Here is a 19506-nt window from a genome sequence, read left to right as displayed (position 1 = left end):
CCAGGCAGCGAGTTGTCTCTGTCAATTCTAGAGTTTTGGAAGTTGCTTACAATGCGATTCCTGTTTACTTAGGTAATTTTATATCCTTCTGGAGTCTTTGAAGGAGCTAAAAAATAGATAATTATAATTATAGTTTTCCTTAGTTATGATAAAAGATAAAGTAGATATAAATATTGTAACTCTAATTCTTGTTTGATAACTGTTTTAATATGTGTAATTTTACAGTGTTAAAGTTAAAACTCTCCTTTTTATTTAGACAGAAAAGATGAGGTGATGTGGGATTGCCCTCTGTATGCTATAAATGTTTTATTGTCATTGGTTAATAAAGAAACTGCTTTTGGCCAATGGCTTAATAGAACATAGTCAGGCTGGAAAAGATAAAGAGAGAGAATAGGTGGATTTAGAGAGAAGCCATGTAGCCGTCCACAGGAGACAGATGCCTCTGCCAGAGTCTGCCAAAACTTTGCCAGTAGGCCACAACCTCATGGTGATGCACATATTAAAGAAGATGTATTAGTTTAGGATATAAGAGCTAGCTAACAATATGCTTAAGCTATTGGCCAAACAGTATTGCAATTAATACAGACTTCTGTGTGTTTATTTAGTGGTCTGGGCAGTTGGGAACAAACAGGCAGCCTCCGCCAACACATCCCACTGGAGAATTTGATAGCACTTGATTCTGAACTCTGACCCTCAGAGCCAGTTTGATTTTAACATTAAAGTAAAGCACAATTTAAATTTTAAAGTACATATACAATATGCATGTGATCAAATGTTTCACAATAAACTATGCTTCAAAAAGCACTCGTTACTTAAGGAACTCCACGAACTAAAGGAAAAAGTGAAGAAACAGCAGGGCCGCAGCTTTGGCTCCAAAGAGGGGTCCCAAGCACGGACGTGGGAGGATTCCAATAGTGTGGAGCAGGGTGGCGGTGAACCTGGACCACAGTGCTCTGCTGAAGGCTGGATTCTCTCTGTCACTAGAGTCCACAAAGAAGCCACTAAAGAAGAGAGCCATGCCAAGTTCGCCTGCTCTGGGGAAATGAACTTGGACAGGCGTACGGAATCCTTGAAGGGGTATCCTCTAGTTGAGTATGAAACGTAGAAAGAGGCTCAGGCTGCCTCAGAGGGACTCAGTGGTCAAGATTTAATGGAGCAGTCAGCCAGTCAGTATCAACTGGTGTTTTGTTCCAGGTCCACCAAAGGGCAAGAGGAGAGACGGCTGAAGATGAAACAGGAATCCAGACCAGAGATGTTGTTGATAGAATCCTCTGTGGCCCAGGTGGCCTCTCCACAAGTCCATTTGGTTATGCGGCCTTGGATAAGTAGGGCTAGGGTAGAGTTTGTGCTTATATTTAATTTCTTACCCTATCTTCTTAGTATTGCTTTTGAGTTTAAAAAAAAATAAATGTTCCATTTGTTTTCTACAAAAAAGGAGCTAAACGTAATATATACAGAATATAGTTTTTATACTTTTTAAATTATTTTTTAATTTTTAATCCTTTAAATTTGTATAATATGTTATAAAAATCAAAGTACAAATCTGTAAATATACATCTATAGATATATATGTATTTTGTAGAAGACAAAGAAATGAAATACACAGGGGAAATACTAGAAATGTCATTATCAGTGGTGGTTACTGAAGGGACTCTGGCCAGCTGGAGCGTGGTGAGCAAAGCTCTGGCAGGCCTTGCCCTTCTCCCCCTTTCCCTTTGCCTTGCTGAAAGCTGTTAGATTATATTCCTAAAGCTAGTCGCCGAAGTCTATTCCCTTATTTGGCCACTTCCTCCTCCTGAGGCTGACTACCAACGTCCAGCTATCAAAGTGTTGAAATCCAGGAATCAAAAGCCCTCTTTGGCTCACCTAAATAACCTGTCCAATTAAAATTAAATACCTCATCCTAACAGGAGGTATCCACCCTTACCATTATAAACTATCATTTTCCTAATGAAATGATATCTGTCTCCTCTCTATCCAGAGGCAGTCCTTTGTCCCTTTCCAGGACAAACACCCCGGCCACCTTCCCTGTTCCCTCCCCTTCTCCCTCGTCCTCTATCTCCTGTCTTTGTCTCTCTGTCTCAGAGCACACACCATCCTGGTCCATTGCCTTCAAGGGTCCTGTCTAGTCCCTGTGCCTTGTTGACATCCAGGGACACCTGTCACTTGCTCAAAGGTCATTAGCTCTCCCAGAGGCACACTATGGAAACCCTTCGTCATCAGTGTACAGTGGTGCTCAGGAATCTGGTACAGAGGTCACCTTCTCCCTTCAAAAGTCTTCTGTGGGTGTCATAGTCACCTCTCCTTGTTAGGACTTGGACTGTGTTTGAATTATGGCTCACACATATGACCTCATCCTAACCACCTAACCAATCTTTCCTTTCCAAACCTGATCTCCAAATACAGTCACATCCTGAGGCCCTAGGGGTTAGAATCTCAACCTATATGTTCTGTGACGACACAATTCAGTTGACACCATCTCTTTGTGAGCATCCCAGTTCTGTGCAAGTCCTAAGACATCCTCAGAACCGTGTGGGCTTTCTGGGCTTTCCCCAAGAGATCTGGTCTACTCTGTGCCCTTATACAGCTAGAAGCCTCTGCTCAACATTCACTTTAGGATTGCCAAAGGTGCCACCTGCTTGTGCCCCCCGAAGAACAAACAGAAATGTTTCCATTCTGTATAGAGTTCAACCACTGCACCATGATATCTGGCACCAAGTGAAAAGTTTCATGTTCAACCAAATTTGTGCAGTTTGGCTGATGTCTGTGAAGATGCCAAAACTCTAAGCCAGCAAGTGTTCCTCCCACACAGATAATGTGGCAAACAGTCCTGGCATAAAGCTGGGCTAATTACGAGTTAACATGGAGCAGGGAGTGCTGGCTGTAATTCAGTGGGAGTTGTGGAAAGCTGGCAAAGTCCTCTGCCATCATGATGCAAAGCCCACCCTGTGGGCATGCCTGCCACCCCTTTCACCAGCACCACTCAGGCAAGGGATGTGCCCTTACATGCTGGAGGCACCCATTCAGCTTCATAATAAAGCTCACCTTTCCAAGGCCCCAACTTCAATGTAGAAGAAAACCACTTGGAAGATTCCTAAGCCTCCAGGCCCTTTCTGCTGTGTGCCATCTGCCCTGGCTCATTGTGGACTAGGGACCAGAGAACTCAATAAAGGGAAGCCCAAGAGCATTGGTCTTTTCTCAAAATCCAATCTGAAGACCCTTTCTCTACACACCAGCTTACTAAACTGAATAATGACCTCTTTGAGAGTTCATCACTGAAGGCGGGGGTTGGGAGGGTGGTCATGAAGAAAGTAGAAATAGTACAAGGTTCTTGAATGTGCAGGGACCAAAAGTTCACTCAGAACCAAGCTTAGATTTTCTGGGGGCAAGCTCTGAGCCTTGAAGGAATGAATGTTGCAAGCTCCGAGGCTGTGGAGGTTGCTTCAGGCCCCAGCACAAGTCCAACACCATCTTTTCTCCTCATCCTAAGTGGCCCTTGTAGAGTCTGTTTCCACACCTCTCTTCCACCTGGTGGAAACCTGCAGCTTTTCCCTCCTGACTTCTCATTCTGTCCAGATGTTGTTTCTCATGTTCACAAGGAAATTATGCAGGTGAGTGAGGGTGTGCCCTGTCACACGCTAAGATGTTTGGCAAGCTTGGGCTATGTGAACGTCAGGTATTGCGAGAGAAGGCTTCGCGTGGGGCTCAGCTTCTCAGAAGCCCACGTTATGTTTCTTCCCACTCCTCTGCACCTGCTCCCTCTCCTCAGGGCCTTGCCGAATCTCTTAAGAATGTGTTGGGACTCGGGTCTGGGATGATTTGGCCTTTCCTGCGCTGACTTTCATACCCGGCCTCCTCCCCTGTGTGTACCCTCACACCTGCTTGTCATTTTCATTGACTGTTGTTCATATCCAGATGCAAAATCTGACATTTTCTCATATGGCAGTTAGAGTGAAATGAGGATTTAGCCAGTTCTTTAAATTGAGGGTGTCCATGTTGGAAGTGGGCGTCCCGAGGGTGTGCCAGATGCCTCACCAGTGGCCAGAATTCCACTCCTGAATATTTGCCCAACAGAAATGGAAACACTGTGTTTACCAAGAGGCCTACAAAAGAATTTTCATAGCAATAGATTCATTCACAAAAGATGAACAGACAAGTAGATTGTGGTCTGTTTATATAACCAAATCCAGCAGTGAGAATCCAAAGATCATGTCTCTAAGATAATGATATTGGTGAATCACACACATACATGATGTCAATCAAAAGGAGTCAGCCCTAAAGGAGAGCCTACTATGTGATTTCATCTACATTCCATACAAAGACAGGGAAGTCTAGCCTGATATTAGAAGTCAAGACATTGGGTACCACTGAGGATCTGAATGCTGGAAATAACTTATTACATATATAGATAGAGGTATGGAGTCTGCTAGAAATGACTGGATTTTGTATTTGTGTGTGTGTACTTTTCTGTATGTTATACTGCAATAAGAGTACTTGAAATACTGAGTCCCTGATTTCTATTTCTTGCCAGATCTAGTCCCAAGAAGTGACCTCCTTAGCATTTTCCTGTCTGGCTCTGCAATTTGGTAATTGCTTTTTCCACCAAAGCTAACCTGCAGTGAGAGCTTTGATTTGAGACCAGGGTTATCACAGACCAAATCTCGGGCACCAACTTCTATGTTCTTTGCCAACTGCTTTTACCACCCTAAATGCTTCATTAGTGCTTCTGGTAAGTCAACAATTAACACGTTAACACTTGCCTGTGCATTCAAAGCAGCCAATGCAAACTTACAATGCTTTATACTATTTCAAGGGAAGGGTGTATTTGGAACTCTGCCCTCCCAAATGTATGCGCCCAACAGCATTTGATAAGCCTTCATTGTAGCAGCCATGACACGGAACCTGTGGCATTTCATGCATGGATGTGAGAACCAGTTGTCATTGTCAACTGTGACCTCCCCCAGAGATGCCCAGAAGGGACAGCAGTGTCTGTGTGAGGCAGAGGGTTCTTCCCATGAGGGAGCAAAGGCAGATGCTCTCCTCTAATGGGAACTGGAGTGGCACAGGCAGAGCTCATGGCAAACACCTGAGGACCCCCATGAGAGCAAAGACCACCGAAGCTAATGACAGTGGCCACAAGACTCTCTCAACATCACAAGCGCCTGTTACAGAGGCCTGGTTCACTCAGCACCTCTCACCCTGCCCCTACCTTAAACCTCTCCAGCACCTAAGCATCAAGCTTCGTTTCCCCCAGCTTCTCTTTCCTGCATAGCCCAGTCTTTTGGCCACAAGTTCTCTTGGCCTCTTTGTCCTTCTCTCTTGGTTCTTCTTCCTCCTCTGGTCCACTTGCTTGACTTCCTCTCTCTTTTCTTCCTCTCTACCTCCCTCTTCCTGCCCCCTACCCAATGGCCTGGTCTTTTCTGCCGGCCATGTTCAGTCTTCCAAATGCCTCTGGCTGTTCTCTCCCTCATATGTATAATAAAAACCTTCTCTTCCATACCTAGGAGCATTCATATTTCATTCAACGCAAACTGCAGATCAAGTTGTCCGCCCATCACTCAAGATGTCTGAGGCGATAGAATCTCAAGTTCAAGGCCAGGCTTCATCATGCTTTCTGAAGTATCAGAGACAATGAGAAACATAGAACAAGGAACTTTAAACTGATGGAGGAGCATGGCATTGTCTGCCCCTCCTCTAATCTCACAATCTTCGGCTGGGAGTCTCCACCTTTGCTGGTCCGCTCATTTCTGCCCAGCCCAGAAGTCACCTTAAAATATAATACCTACTCTGGTCCTGCTTTCTATGTCCCCACTGTTTCTCTAGCCCCAAAGTCTACCTCACAAGCACCTGCTCCTTCCTGCATGAGGTGAGCAGCAACCTTTAGTACTCCTTGCGGCGTATCACAGTTCTTCTGAGACAGAGCACTAGAGTCTTTGTGAGTGAGAATGTATTAGCCGCTTTATTGTCACTGGGACCAAACACCTGGCGCCGATAAAGGGGGAGGATTTGCGTTCCTCACAGCTTGAGAGGATGCTGTCCATGGTTTATTTATTGGCCCCTGTTGTGTGACTTTTCCTAAGGAGATGTGAACCAATAGCTAGTCAACCCCCAAAAGCCACAATGATGAGACAAAAGAAAGTATCCCACTCAAGTCTAGCTGTGTGAACTAGTGGACTTACTGAGTGTGTAAAGGAGTGTAGATAATGGTGTTACTCCAGGAGTGTGGATGACTATGCCAGTCATGGTCAGCATCGTGGATTGGGCCTTAAAACTCAATTGGAAAGCAGCTGGTTACACCCTAACTGTTGGGTCATTGTCACACCAATGAGCATATCTTGCCTGGCTTACGGTAATTGAGGACCTAAAGTCTATATAGCCAACAGGACCGTTGACGGCAATTCTCCCCCAGCAGCCCACAAGGGACTTTCTGGCACTATCAAAGCCAGCCAGCATGGAGGGAACTTCCAGTTCAACCCTATCTTGATTTTCCTAAACTCTGAATCTGAAGTGTGTAATGCCTTTAGCAATAGGTACTTATCACCTAGTTCTGCAATGCAACCAACAGCAGTGGCAATAGATTTTCTAGTGTATGAGATCTTGAGGGCCTCTCTGGCCAACTCATAGGAATGTCCTTTCCCACTTGCCCGGTGTCTTCATTTATCTTCTTCTTCTTCTTCTTCTTCTTCTTCTTCTTCTTCTTCTTCTTCTTCTTCTTCTTCTTCTTCTTCTTCTTCTTCTTCTTCTTCTTCTTTTTCTTCTTCTTCTTCTTCTCCTCCTCCTCCTCCTCCTCCTCCTTCTTCCTTCCTTCATTCCTTCCTTCCAGATGTTTTAAAAAAATCTATAGAACTGCTATCATTAATCCCAGAACTCAGGAGGCAGGCCAACCTGGCCTGCATAGTGAGTTCCAGGCCAGCCAAAGCTACATGATGAGACCCTATCTCAAAAAAGAAAAAAGAAAGAAAAGAAAAAATAAAAAGGAAAAGAAAAATCCATAAGACACAGAACATTTCACATTATACAGTGAAATCTTCCTATGGAGAATGAACAAGATCTCTAAAGGCCACTATCATCCATTCCAGTGATCTTGGGCAACTAAGGGGATGCTAAGAACTCAATGCTAGCATTGCTAGCAAATGTCCAATACAACATGATCTCATCATGCCTGTCAGTTGTTTTGCCTAAAGGACAGTCTTGGGGATGGCAGCATGGATGGAAGCCAGGACCCTTTCTAGTTCTCCATATCAGCCACCTTTCCTAAGCCACCTGACTTCTCATTCTGTGACCCTGGTGCTACAGCGGGCAGCTGTCTGTCTGTCTCTTCACTGTTGATGGTCTCAGCAGAGCTCAGGCCAGCTCAGGCCCCAGGATTTTGCCCTAGCTACCATGACTGCCTCTGGAGTTAGATCCCTGGTTCTGATATGCTGTGGGCCAGCACCGTAGTCTTTGCTTTTCTACTGGCTACACATGGCTGTCAAAAACTGGGCAACTGAGGCCGGGCGGTGGTGGCGCACACCCTTAATCCCAGCACTCAGGAGGCAGAAACAGGTGGATCTCTAAGACTTTGTGGCCAGCCTGGACTAAAAGAGTTAGTTCCAGAATAGGCTCAAAAAGTCAGAGAAACCCTATCTCAAAAAATTTTTTAGAAAAAGTAAGAAAGGAAGAAAGGAAGGAAGGAAGGAAGGAAGGAAGGAAGGAAGGAAGGAAGGAAGGAAGGAAGGAAGAAAGAAAGAAAGAGGAAAAAACCTGAGCAACTGGGCAGCTGAACTGGGCAAAGAGGGAACCACATACACTGCATAGTCGCATAGTCGGGGGAGATAACTCTTCACCGCCAGCCCAAGCCTTTTCATCTGCCTTGTTTTATTGTTTATGCATTCTGTGAACTGCTTCTCAGACTTTAGAACCTTCCGGGTGCTGCCAGCACAGCACTGGACTCTCTGTTAATTCTCTCTCAAAAAACTCCAGCTTGACACACATCTCACCACCTTTGCCTTTGAGGGACCCTGACAGACCCCTCTTCTGTTTTGTCCTTCTCTCAACCCCTCCTGAGTTCAGTTAATTAATCTATTTGTGAGCTGCACTAAACCATTTGGATTCACCAAGTTTCTCCTGCCTTAGAAAGTCCATGCTCCACCATGGGCCTCAGCAAAGCCACTGAAGGCCCATACCATTCCCCCGCGCCGCCCCCCCACCCCCCCCCCACCCCCCACTGCTGAATCAGTCTCTCTCTTAACTCTCTCCTGTGAACCCAGCCCTGTCTAGTTTAGTGAGCCGCCATCAACCAGCACCTTCCTATACTCAGTTCCCCGACAATGCCTGTTCTTCTTGGATTGTCTGTCAGTCCCTAACGTTTGTGGGGACCTCATAAGGCAATAATGAAGGGTTCCCGACTGCTCATAGGAGCCGTCCTGTTGGATCCTGGTTCCTCTTGCATTGCTTCAGTCTCTGCAGCCTTTCTCTCAGGGAGGGCTGGACAGCCATGTTAGCAGGTTTCCTATTTCTGCGGCACTCAGTGGATCCCATCCGCTCCCGCACCCCTTGGCTTCACAGACCAGGCTGTGATCCTTACAGAGCTTGTTTAAAAGTCCTTCCAGCCCAAGCAGTCCAGATGCCGAGCATCCCCTGATTACACAGTGTTTGGTACGAGGTCATTGTTAATGTTCCACCTACATGCTGTACCGTGGATATTCTCTTCCTCTGTATGAAACGTCAGTTCCAAAGGGTATCTTTTATCAGTTTCATCTTGTTCTTTTCCTCCTTGTTATCCAGCTGCTCTCACAGTCTCCAGGGATCTTTAGCATAGATCTAATTCACATTCTCTTGCCATTGCACCCTGCTAGCTATAGGAAACAGCAAGCCAACATCTCCATCTCCTCCCTTCTTTTTTCCTTGACAGCTTAGAGATGAGCGTGTAGACACATCCACACATCTTTTCCCCACTGTAAACCCTCCCCACTTCTACAGGCAAGTTCTTTCTGGAAGAACAGCCCAGACTTGTTTACATGTCTTACTACCCACAACACAAGCCATGCAACTGATTCCACAGCCTGCTTTCAATCCTACATGTGATACTACAGACATTACGATATACCCTCTAGTTCACCAGAAGTTCAAGGGACATCCCCACAGTCACATGGTAGCTCATCAACGAAGCACAGCACCCCATATCATAGAGAAGATGGCCACCCTAAGATTTCCCCCCTCAAAGACACTCATTCTCTGACAGCTTAGCCTTGGTTATATGTCCTATAACTCATCTCAAAGAGCATGCGACCACCACCTTCGTAAGGACGCCCATCATCTCAAACCACATGGGCAAAGATCCAGGCGGAACTGCCTGCTCCACAGGTTGACTTTGGCTGCATATGTCAACACACAAACCAAGATCATGCAGCCATTCCTCCCCAATGCAAGGGCCCTGCAGCTACTCCTTCCCAATACTTGAGCCCCACTTCATTGTCTGGCGTGGTCAGACTATTGATCACCAGTCCAACCAGGGAGGCCTAGCACGGGCGGGGCCAAGGCAGATCACCCAGGAATAAGAACACCTGGGAGACTATATCAGAGGACAGCTCCTTTAGGTTTCGGATTTCTGGGTCTTGTAAGTTTTGATTAGTCCCCGAGTCTTAGCCAGCTTCCCTCTCTCTTCCTAGTAGGAAAAGTTTCAGTTTGAAGGTGCTTGCTACACCGCAGCTGGATTCTCTGGTGCAAACCCCCTTACCTCGCTGTAGAGGGGAAGAGAGAAGAGGACCAAGTGGCCAAGGCAAGATTAAGTTCCCTAGGGCTCTTCTTCCAAACAGTCCTGCCTTGTCTCATTCCACCTTCGGCTATAAGGTGAGTCAACCAATGGTGGAGCTCTCGGGATCTGACCAGCACTGGAAATGTTCTCACAGACAGCCCGGAGGTGACTTCACCAGTCCCTCAAGTGTTTGTTTCCCAATCCAATAAATTTGACAATCAAATTTAACCACAACAAGGAAGTTCTAGGTGAAGGTGCCAGCAGGTCCCCGCATGCTCTCTGGTTCATAGGTCTTTGCTTGTTTCCCCTGACAGAAGCAATGAGGGGCTTCCCAGTTTCTCTATAAGGACATGAATTTCACCCATGGGGAGTTTTCCTTCATGATCTCTTAACATTTCGGCCCATCTTAGAAACTAGGATATTTCCCCCCCTCCCTTCCCACTGTTCCTCCCTCCCTCCCTTCCTAGATGCATTAATGATGGAGTATTGCTAACCCATTCTATTCTCTTCCTTGGCATGAATGCAGGGAATTATCTTTCTGCACAGAAGCCTTTTGATGTAGAGTTTCTTTCACATCGGAGGCTGTATCCTGATGGTCACTATATTGACTTTTAAGTGTTCTTAACTAATCCAAGATCTAAGCAAACTGAAGAATTTCTCAAATAAAGATCCACTTGTGCATACTAGAGGTCCCCTTTTCCCTGTCACTTAAATTTGTGATATTTGTACATTCACAAGACATGTGCCACAGCCCCCTGGGTCCCGGAACACCCACATCCCAGGGGTGATCCATTACACCCTGGTAGCTCTTACATCACTGTCAGGGTGGGGAGCCAATGCCCTTGACCCTGGTCTCTCTAGCCCTGTAAAGAAGCCTCCCTCTTGCTCACATCCTTTATGGCTGCAAGGCTGCCTGTGAGACAGGGCTGGCTGTGCAGGCTCCACAGCTGGCTCACATTTTTCTTGTCTTTTTGGCTGCTGGCAGAGCTCCTCCTTCTTCTCCATCCAGCGTGTTCTGTCCTCCACACGTCTTGGTGGCTTTGAGAACGACTCTTTGTTCACTATCAAGGGAAATCTGTAGTCTCTTCAGTTTGGATGTTGCCTCCTACCAGACTCTGGCAAAGCCCTACTTAGAAAAGAACGAAAGAGCCGAGGGAGGGGGCACCCGCGGGGATGGGAGGCGGGCAGCCACAGGGTCGGTACACAGATTCCATAGGGAGGGATGAAGCCCCAAATTGCATTGCTGCTTGGGTCTGTCTGAGCCTGTGACCTGGCCAGTACAGAAGTGATAGGCTAGAAGATTCTGGGTTTTTCTGCCCTAAACCCTAATTATGTTCTAACACATGTATATAACCAACAAAATCTCAGGGATCATTGCCTTTGGGTAGTAAAATATTAGAAGTGGGTTTTTTTTTTTGAGGGGGGAATCATTTGGTTGGTTCTGTTTTTCTGTATTTTGCAAATAATCTACACAAGGATTTTAATGGAGGTGTTTGTCATGTGTGTTCACATGCACAGACAGTTTGTAAGTCTACAAAGAAATGCAAACATTTTTTTAAAAGAGGAAATTAAACAAATTTTTAAAGTCAAACAAACAAAGGCAAGGGATGGGTTTGCGGCTGGAAATCCTCAATCCAAGGACAGTGGCTCTGCTGGGGCAGCCTGAGTACACAGCCAGGCTGGAAACCTTTGTAACATTCTTCTGGCGCCACCTGCTGACTTTTACAGGAAAGGCAGCTTAATTTAGTGTGCAAAGGAGCCCAAATCTGGAGAGGCAGGGAACAGCGGTGGGATACACTGAAGACTGCATTGTGTATACAGTCTTACCTGTCCTTACCTACAGAACTCACTTTTAATTTTGTTTTTCCATAGTGATCATAGCAGGAACAGTCTGGAAAGTCTCGATGTTTAAGGCCTTGAGACAGTCACCCATACCTAGCCTCCCGCCATTTGTGTGGAGACATGATTTTAGTCCTTCCTCAACTGTGCCTAAGCATGGGTGGTCGTGAAGTCCTCAAGGGAAAACACTTTCAGGGCAATAATCTGTGCATAGCTGGTTTCTGCTTCCTCTAGCTCTACCTCCCTATGGGTCTGTAGCCTACTGATTGGACTTGGGGCTAACCTTGACTCTCAAGTATCCCTAGGAACCCCAAACAGCCCAAAGTACTGGGAAATCCTCAGCTTTGTCTCCACTCACTCCATCTGGCTTTCCCATCTAACCAGGAGAAGCCTAGCAACTCTTCCATCTGTATGGGCTCCAGCTACAGGGTATGGGGGTACAGGCAAAAGCCAGTCCTTCTTAATTGTCCCTTTCCTTGCAGGCTGCCTGAAAGAGGCCCCTTGCCACTGGAGGCTTGTCTTAAGTGTCAGGACAACAGATGTGTCCAGCAAGGCTTCCTTCAGCCCCCTTGCCAGCGGGCAATGGAAGCCACCCAAACTGTAATTCTGAATATTGTTCTCAGGTCTTTTATTAAGTTTTTTTTTTTACTTCAAGATCTTCACGTGGTTTTATCAGTGAAGAGGCTTTAATCTTCCAGGATGGAGGAGTGACCAGGGAGCCCTTGATTGGTCCTGCTGCGGAGGGAAGGGCTGCCCGGTAGAGAGGCCCCCTCCCCCGGCAGTGCCTATATAACTGTGTGGTAGCCTGGTGAAAGTGTTCCAGAGAAGCGTGGATTCCTGGCTCCAGACGTTGCCGTAGCAGAGAACGGAGGTATGTGGCAGGGGTTTCCCAGGCCCAGCAGTGGCTTGTGACTTCCCTTCCTGTCGCCGGGTCCCAGGCAAGGAAGCTATGAGAGCCCTATCCTAGCTTCCTCTGCTATTCCCATGCTCTGATGCTACTGAGAAATGCTACCTCGGGGTCAACTGGCGGGAGTTTTGTTTCTGCTTTTAAGCCCTTATCTGTGAAAACTAAGTCTTCTCTCAAAAAATCTGTGCTTTTATTTTTTAAAAATATTTGACTCACTCTTAGTGATATTACTTTTATGATATTACTTTTAAGATTTCTCCTATTATGGTATGGGTGGATATCATGGGGTACAGCCCCTGTGTGGGAGATCAATAAATATTAACTCCATACTTGGACGTTTTTGGGGAAAAGTTGATTTGAGTTCGTTGTGGTCAGGGTGGGAGGTGCTGGAGGTTGGATACTTTAGCTGCCCAAGGGCTGAGACAGGCAGTGCCCACGAGGATGGGGCAGTGAGGTCCCTCTGCATCCTCCAGAAGTGACTGGCAGGGTAGGTATGGTCTTCTTGGGCTGGAACAGACTTATGTCTTGCTTTGGTTTTTGTTTGTAAAATAAGCACCAGTATTGCCCCCAGAGTTACACACTCTAGCAGGCGTATCGAGCCTGTCTGGGGATGCTCTAGAGAGAGCGCTGGAGACACGCCTGCTCTGGCACTCCAGGGACTCACAGTCATTCTTCATCTAGGTGACAGCCTGGCCCACTGTGCTGCAGGAATCTCTCTATGTCCCTGATCAACACAAAGATCTCGGTGCTGGGACACTCTGGGGCTGGTCCACAGTGACTCGCTTCGGGGGCAAGATGTCACAGCTGATACATCTGGTGACGATGGGGGTGGGGAAAGCCCCTGAGATCATCAGCTCTTTGGACCCTGGGATAACCTTGGCAGTCTCCCAAGTCTTGCTAACATCCCTTTCCTCTAATGAAGGAGTTCTCGACCTGCTTAATGCTGCAACCCTTTAGTTCAGTGCCTGTTGTCGTGATGACCCCCAGCCATAAAATGATTTTGTTGCTACTTCATAACTCCAATTTTGCTATGGTTATGAAATGCAGTGTAAATAAGTGATAGGCAGTATATCTGATGTGTGAGCCCAAAGGAGTCGAGACCCACAGGTTGAGAACCATTGCTCTGATGTCTCTTAAAATCCCTTAATAGCTCTGATTTCTGTTCAGTTAGGAGTCATCATGCCACCAGGAACACAAACCATTAGCAGCACCCGCCTCTGGCTTCCTCATGGGCAATGGGACAGCTAATGGTGTCTGCTCTCAGAATCGATGTTGAATTCAAGTTGGCCACCTACTATGGTGCAGCTCTGGGCAAATTACTTGATAGCTCTGAATCCCAGAACTTCTTATAAAAATTGGATAAAAGTACTTTCTCCTGGTGAGAATTAGATCATATCACAGAAGGACTCGGTGTAGTAGTTGACATTTAATAAGTGTGTAACTAAAATTATAAGGATGAGCAGAGGACACATTGATCCCTGGGTGAGATTGGGAAAGCTGCCAACAACACATTTTGATGGTGATGTAGGAGACCCGGATCCCAGGCTCTGCAGAGATGGCTATGTCCATCCTCCCTTTGCCCTCCAACTTGGCCTCCTCCTCTCACTGATCCCTTTAGAACCAGCAGCTGGTTTCCTAGAGGAGACCGTGGAATGGATCTCGGCCAGCGCCAACTCAGGGAAATCAATAGGAAGTAAGGAAGACTGAAAATACAGCCTAGATTAGGCCCTTTGGTTCCAACTCTTACCTTCCTGGGGTTGTGGACTTGAGAGACCTGGGCAGCACAAGGGAAAGTTGCCTACATGGTGCATCTGTTTTCCTATGCATGGTTAACAGCTTGCAAAATCGCAATATACAGCTTCTCATTTGCCCCGAACAGTGAAGAGCAGACCAAGTGGAGAAATCACTGGGCAAAAAAACAAGGCAAGCTGATAGTAAAGTTGACCCTAGGCAGCCTGTGCGTAAGACATCATTATGAACCGAGGCTTCCTTTAAAATCTGTCACCTCTTGGAGGGTAGGAGTCCAAGGCCTGTAGGGAGGATAACAGCCCAGTCTTTCCCTTGCAGATTCTCACACCATGAAGAACCGTCTGGGCACATGGGGGCTGGCCATCCTCTGTATGCTGCTTGCCAGCCACCTCTCCACGGTCAAGGCAAGAGGCATAAAACACAGGTTCAAGTGGAACCGGAAGACCCTGCCCAGCAGCAACCACATCACCGAAGCCCGCGTGGCTGAGAACCGCCCAGGAGCTTTCATCAAGCAAGGCCGGAAGCTGGACATCGACTTCGGAGCAGAGGGCAACAGATACTACGCGGCCTACTACTGGCAGTTCCCGGATGGGATCTACTACGAAGGCTGCTCTGACGCCAATGTGACCAAGGAGATGCTGGTGGCCAGCTGCATCAACGCCACCCAGGCAGCCAACCAGGCTGAGTTCGCCCGGGAGAAGCAGGAGAGCAGGCTCTACCAGCGAGTCCTCTGGCGGCTGATCAAAGAGATCTGCTCCACCAAGCGCTGTGAATACTGGCTGGAAAGAGGAGCTGCACTGCGGGTCGCTGTGGACCAACCAGCAATGGTCTGCCTGTTGGGTTTCATTTGGTTCATTGTAAAATAAACAAGGAGACTAGGAGCCACAGAGGTGAGCTGGTGGGCAAAGGTGGACATCGGTACCCTAGTTCTCACTCTCTAGCCCCACGTGTCATGAAGGTACCAGCGCGTAGCGATTCACGGCACTTCAAAAGTCCCTCCCAAGTATGCGTCCTCCCAACCATGTGTTTAATACGGTGTTTCAGTGCTTTCGCAACTACACTAGGTAATAGACCAGTGAAAGAACACAGAAACCGTGCTGTGCCCTACACCTGATCCCCCAGCTCGTGGAGGTAGCCAGGAAAACCGTGCTTTCCATTGCTGACGTCACCCTTCAATACAGACAGGAAGCCACAGAGCTGGGGTTCTCCTGGTCTGTCTCCCCTCAGGTTTTCTGCTCTGTAGGCCAGAGTTATCTCATGACCGCTTCAGGACTCAGAGGTCCAAGTCCAGATTTGTGTGTGGGGTGGAAGCCACACCCTGAAATTAGTGGGAGTCCCTGAGCAGCAACTATGCACCTTGACACCTTACAGTAAGACTGAAATATTACAAAGATGTTAAACTAAGTAGACCACTACACTAGACAAAGGTTCAGAAATCAGACTGCAGGGAAATTTGCCACTCACCTCCCAGAGGGCAAGTTCGGGGCAGGGTGTGTTTGTGGTGCCTAGATTCTAGTCCACAAGGATTGGTGTTTGCTGCTCTGGTCTCTGCAAAAATCTGCAGAGTTAATGAACCCCTTGTAAATGACATGTTTGAGTCTTTGTTTTTTATTTCTTTGTTTTGTTTTTCTAGATGGGAATCTTTCTACATAACCCAGGTTGGCCTCAAACTCACAATCTTCTGGCCTCTGCCTCCTGAATGCTGGGACTGCAGGCGTGCCACCAAGCCCAGATGCTTGTTTACTTCTGATGCCCCCTAGTCCTGTGTATGTGTTCTTCGGTATTCTGTGAGCATCTTTAAATACACTTCCTCTGTGCAGAGTTCTTCACAAGCTATCAGTTTTTGAAACCACTTTGGTGAGGGTTAGTCTCCATGAATCATTTAATACTCCAGAAACATAATTACTGGTCAAAAATGGTATTTTTCAAGAGACTCAATAAAGAATTTGTCATCACAGGAATTGATATACTGTTCTACCACTCTGAACATAAATATGTGTTAAAATATGACTATTATTTAAAATTTTTAAAAATCTAACTTTTTTAGATTCTTCCACAGGCCCTCCTCCCCTTTGGGTACCCCCAGGATTTGCTGAGCAGTATTGGGGTGTATTATCTTTTAAAAGGAGCAGCATCTGTGAGGAGGGGTGGGGGGGGACACACGTGTATTGTCAAAGGGTTCATCCGCAGCATTTCAGAACAACGTGAGCACTGATATCAGCACCTCGTGTGCCGAGTTCCCACTGCTATCAGGTCTTCTCAAGGACACCTCTGGGCAGCTTCACACGGTAAAGGGACGTGAGGCAGGGAGCCCAAGGACACACAGCCTTCCCCTGGACCTTCTACCACTGGTCAGACAGCGCAGAGAAACCAGCCTGTGGCAGCAGTGTCCCGCCAGCCCAACATGCCTCCTCGGCTCCCACTGTCAACTAATCCTAAACCAGAGAGCAAGGAGAAGCCCTGAATACAGTTTGTTCCTTGCATGCCATTTTAACTATCAGGTAATAAAGAAAGAATCGTTCTTAGACGGTGGTGTTGGTGTGTCAACTTCTGACTCAAGGCTTAGTTACCAGGGTGGGCACACAAAGCTGTCGGCAATCAACTTCATTCTGATACAAAAAGGCTCAGACTGGATGTAGTCCGTGTTCCATGATCACTGTGTTCTCTCATACCATTGGCTATAACACCAGCGCACTGAACCATGACAGTTCACGTGTGATTTGACTGCAAATTTTGTCTCTTTATTTTTTAGCCGAGACGCCCTTGCTCTCCCAGCTCAGAATGAGAACCTTCTCTTTGGCAAGAGTTTACTTACTGGCTCCCTATTAAGAACAGGGCCCCTTAAGGCACTTCTAGATTATTCTGGTAGCGATCTGACAACATGAACGATTTTACCAGCCATTGCTTTCTTATCCCTTCCAAGTGTTACCAAGTTAGGATGTGTGTGTGTTATAGACCTGCTGTACAAACTGGAGCAGAGAGAAACGTCTGCGCTTTGCATCCAATTCCGGAATGCTGTCTTCCCTCCTCCTGACTCCCTGTTCCTTTACTCATTTGCAAATGCAAATGCAGTCATTTGCAATCCTAATACAGGTGCTGGATACCATAAAGCTTTACTTAACCTCAGTTAGTTAGTGCTTTCTGTCCATTTTATAATGACTTAGGTTTTCTTGTTTCTCCAGCCCCACCTCCTCCTTCTAGCCTAGTTTGAGGCGTGAACCCCTTTGCTGTGTTTAAATATAAAGACAAGGGGTTTTATTTTGCTTCATTACAACCTTTAACACACTACAATTTTGTGTGTAATATTTGTTTCTCTGCAGTTTACCTTTCTGACTTAATAGACTGCCATTGAGTCCCTGGACCAATATCTAACTAGTTAACATGCCCGTCTAGGTGACTGTGAAACATTCCACAGCACAGATGTGTTGTGACTGACTTAACAATTTCCTTGTTGGTAGAACTTCAGGTTGCTCTTACCTGGCAAACAACAAACACCTCATACAGACAGTCGCAGTGCTTGGTGGTTTTACTTCTGTAGAAAAAATATTTGCTCCCACAAAACCCTAAAACAAACCAAGTCTATAACTCAAACTTTCCTTGGTATCTCCTGCTAGTGATGCCCGCTGCCCCAGCATCGTGAGAGTAATCCCTTTGAAGTGTGAGAAGCTGATGCTCCCTCCAACACTGTTTCTGCATCTGCCGTCCTCAGCAGATGGTACACAAAAGCTTCCTGAGGTCCTGGAGGAACATTCAGACAGCACAACCATCAGCACTGTCTACTCCAGACCTGGGCCTTGGCTCAAAATACGAGGAAGGGAAACCTGAAAATTAGGCAGTGGACCTTCCACTCCAAGAGCAGTGTCTGAGGACTCCACCTCCATGTCCCCAGCAAGAGGGGACTCCTGGGGTAAGGTTTAGCCCTCTTTCGACAGACTCAGTAAAGTCGTCCATGCTGGTCTTGCATTCCTGTGAGAATGTTCCAGATTGTAAGGCTCAGTAGGAACAGGATGGAGCCAGTAACCATAGCCACCCCTCCAATCTCAGCTTAGGCAAAAGATCAATCAGCATCCCTCTCAAGCTCCTGGTACTTGACATGGCCCAGGAGGCAGATGCCAGCCTGCAGAATCTCCTCTCTGGACCTCGTGAGATGTGCTCCTAGCAGTGGTTGTGACCCTCCCTACCCCAAACTCTCAGGAACTGGCTTGGGTGGTGGCACATTGAATCAGGGACCCGCAGTATGGACACACCCACACCTCTACCCAGCACTTTTTCCTCTATTACTGTGCTAGGCAAGGCTGCCCTAAGGTGCCTGGTTATGCCCATCTGGCACATTCTGGAGTCTACCAGGGTTGGTACTGAAACACTAGCAGAAGGGCTTACATGCCCCAAGGCAGACAGCATTGTAACAGAGCACACTTGTCAGGAGAATGATCAAGAAGATCTCCACTGATGCGTCATTGTGACCAGTTCCATAGGCCCCCCCACTAGAAGCTTAGAAACAGCTTTATTGGAAAGCAGACCTGTTCATAAGCCTGGCCAAGCCAGCAGCCACATACTTACCCTTACTGCCCTAAGGCTATGAGTCAGACACAGGGCAGAGATCCATTTCAACTGGGCACCCGAATTGCTTGGAGAAGGCAAAGGATCAGACCAGCCTACCACTGGGAATTTGAGAACTTATCAATGGGAGTAAGTCAGCCTTGAAACAGTGGGGTTAAGCTACTGTGCTTCAAGGCTTCTCTAAGCCCATTCTAAGCTGTCCAAAGAAGGCTCTAAAGAAACACGCTCTGCTGATCCCTTAGCAAATAGGAATCATTGCTTGGACTTGGGACCTCAGGGGTAGTGTCACCTCTGAGTAGAAATAGGCAAGAAAGCCCAAGGTCCCACCCTCTGGACCCCAAAGTCCAGTAGCTGTCACATAAACACTGCGCCCAGAGATGGATGGAAGGACTGGTTTTTGTTGCTGCAAGCTTCAGATCAGGAGAAGCCACGTGAGCTGACCACCCTCATTCATAAAGACCGTCATGGTTGGCACAAAGGTGCCCCTCGCAACTGTGCATCTCTCAGCACTCAGCTGTCACCACCTTCCCCAAGATGCCTTCCCTGTGCACTGGTCTCCCTTGGCCCGCCCACCTGGGGATTCCCAGATTCTATTTTGGTACTAACCCTTTTATGGAAGAGGTGCCTTCTTAAACAATGTAGATTGTTTAAACTCCAGCTGACTTGGCCCAAAAGCTGTGGAAGGAAATTATCAGGAGGCAGAAAGGAACTAGAG

The 19506-nt window shown here is 47.0% G+C and overlaps 1 protein-coding gene across 2 annotated transcripts; it reads left to right on the top strand.

Moving 5' to 3' along the window:
• The first annotated feature begins 12298 nt into the window (after positions 1-12298).
• On the top strand, positions 12299-16756 carry Prnd (prion like protein doppel). 2 transcript variants are annotated; one of them, XM_085696750.2, is made up of 3 exons: positions 12299-12446; positions 14550-15121; positions 15865-16756. In XM_085696750.2, exon 2 carries the CDS (start codon positions 14561-14563, stop codon positions 15095-15097), a length of 537 nt encoding a protein of 178 aa, XP_085552876.1. In that variant the 5' UTR covers positions 12299-12446; positions 14550-14560; the 3' UTR covers positions 15098-15121; positions 15865-16756. The 2 variants fall into 2 exon arrangements, with proteins under 2 accessions (XP_085552876.1, XP_048311525.2); XM_048455568.3 differs by having other exon boundaries at positions 14550-16756.
• The last annotated feature ends 2750 nt before the right edge of the window (positions 16757-19506 follow it).

Source organism: Myodes glareolus, chromosome 10 (genome assembly GCF_982192425.1).
Source record: "Myodes glareolus chromosome 10, mMyoGla1.1, whole genome shotgun sequence".
NCBI classification, from domain to species: Eukaryota; Metazoa; Chordata; class Mammalia; order Rodentia; family Cricetidae; genus Myodes; species Myodes glareolus.
Note: the sequence above shows the minus strand (reverse complement) of the source record. Positions and strands in the feature narration are given on the sequence as shown.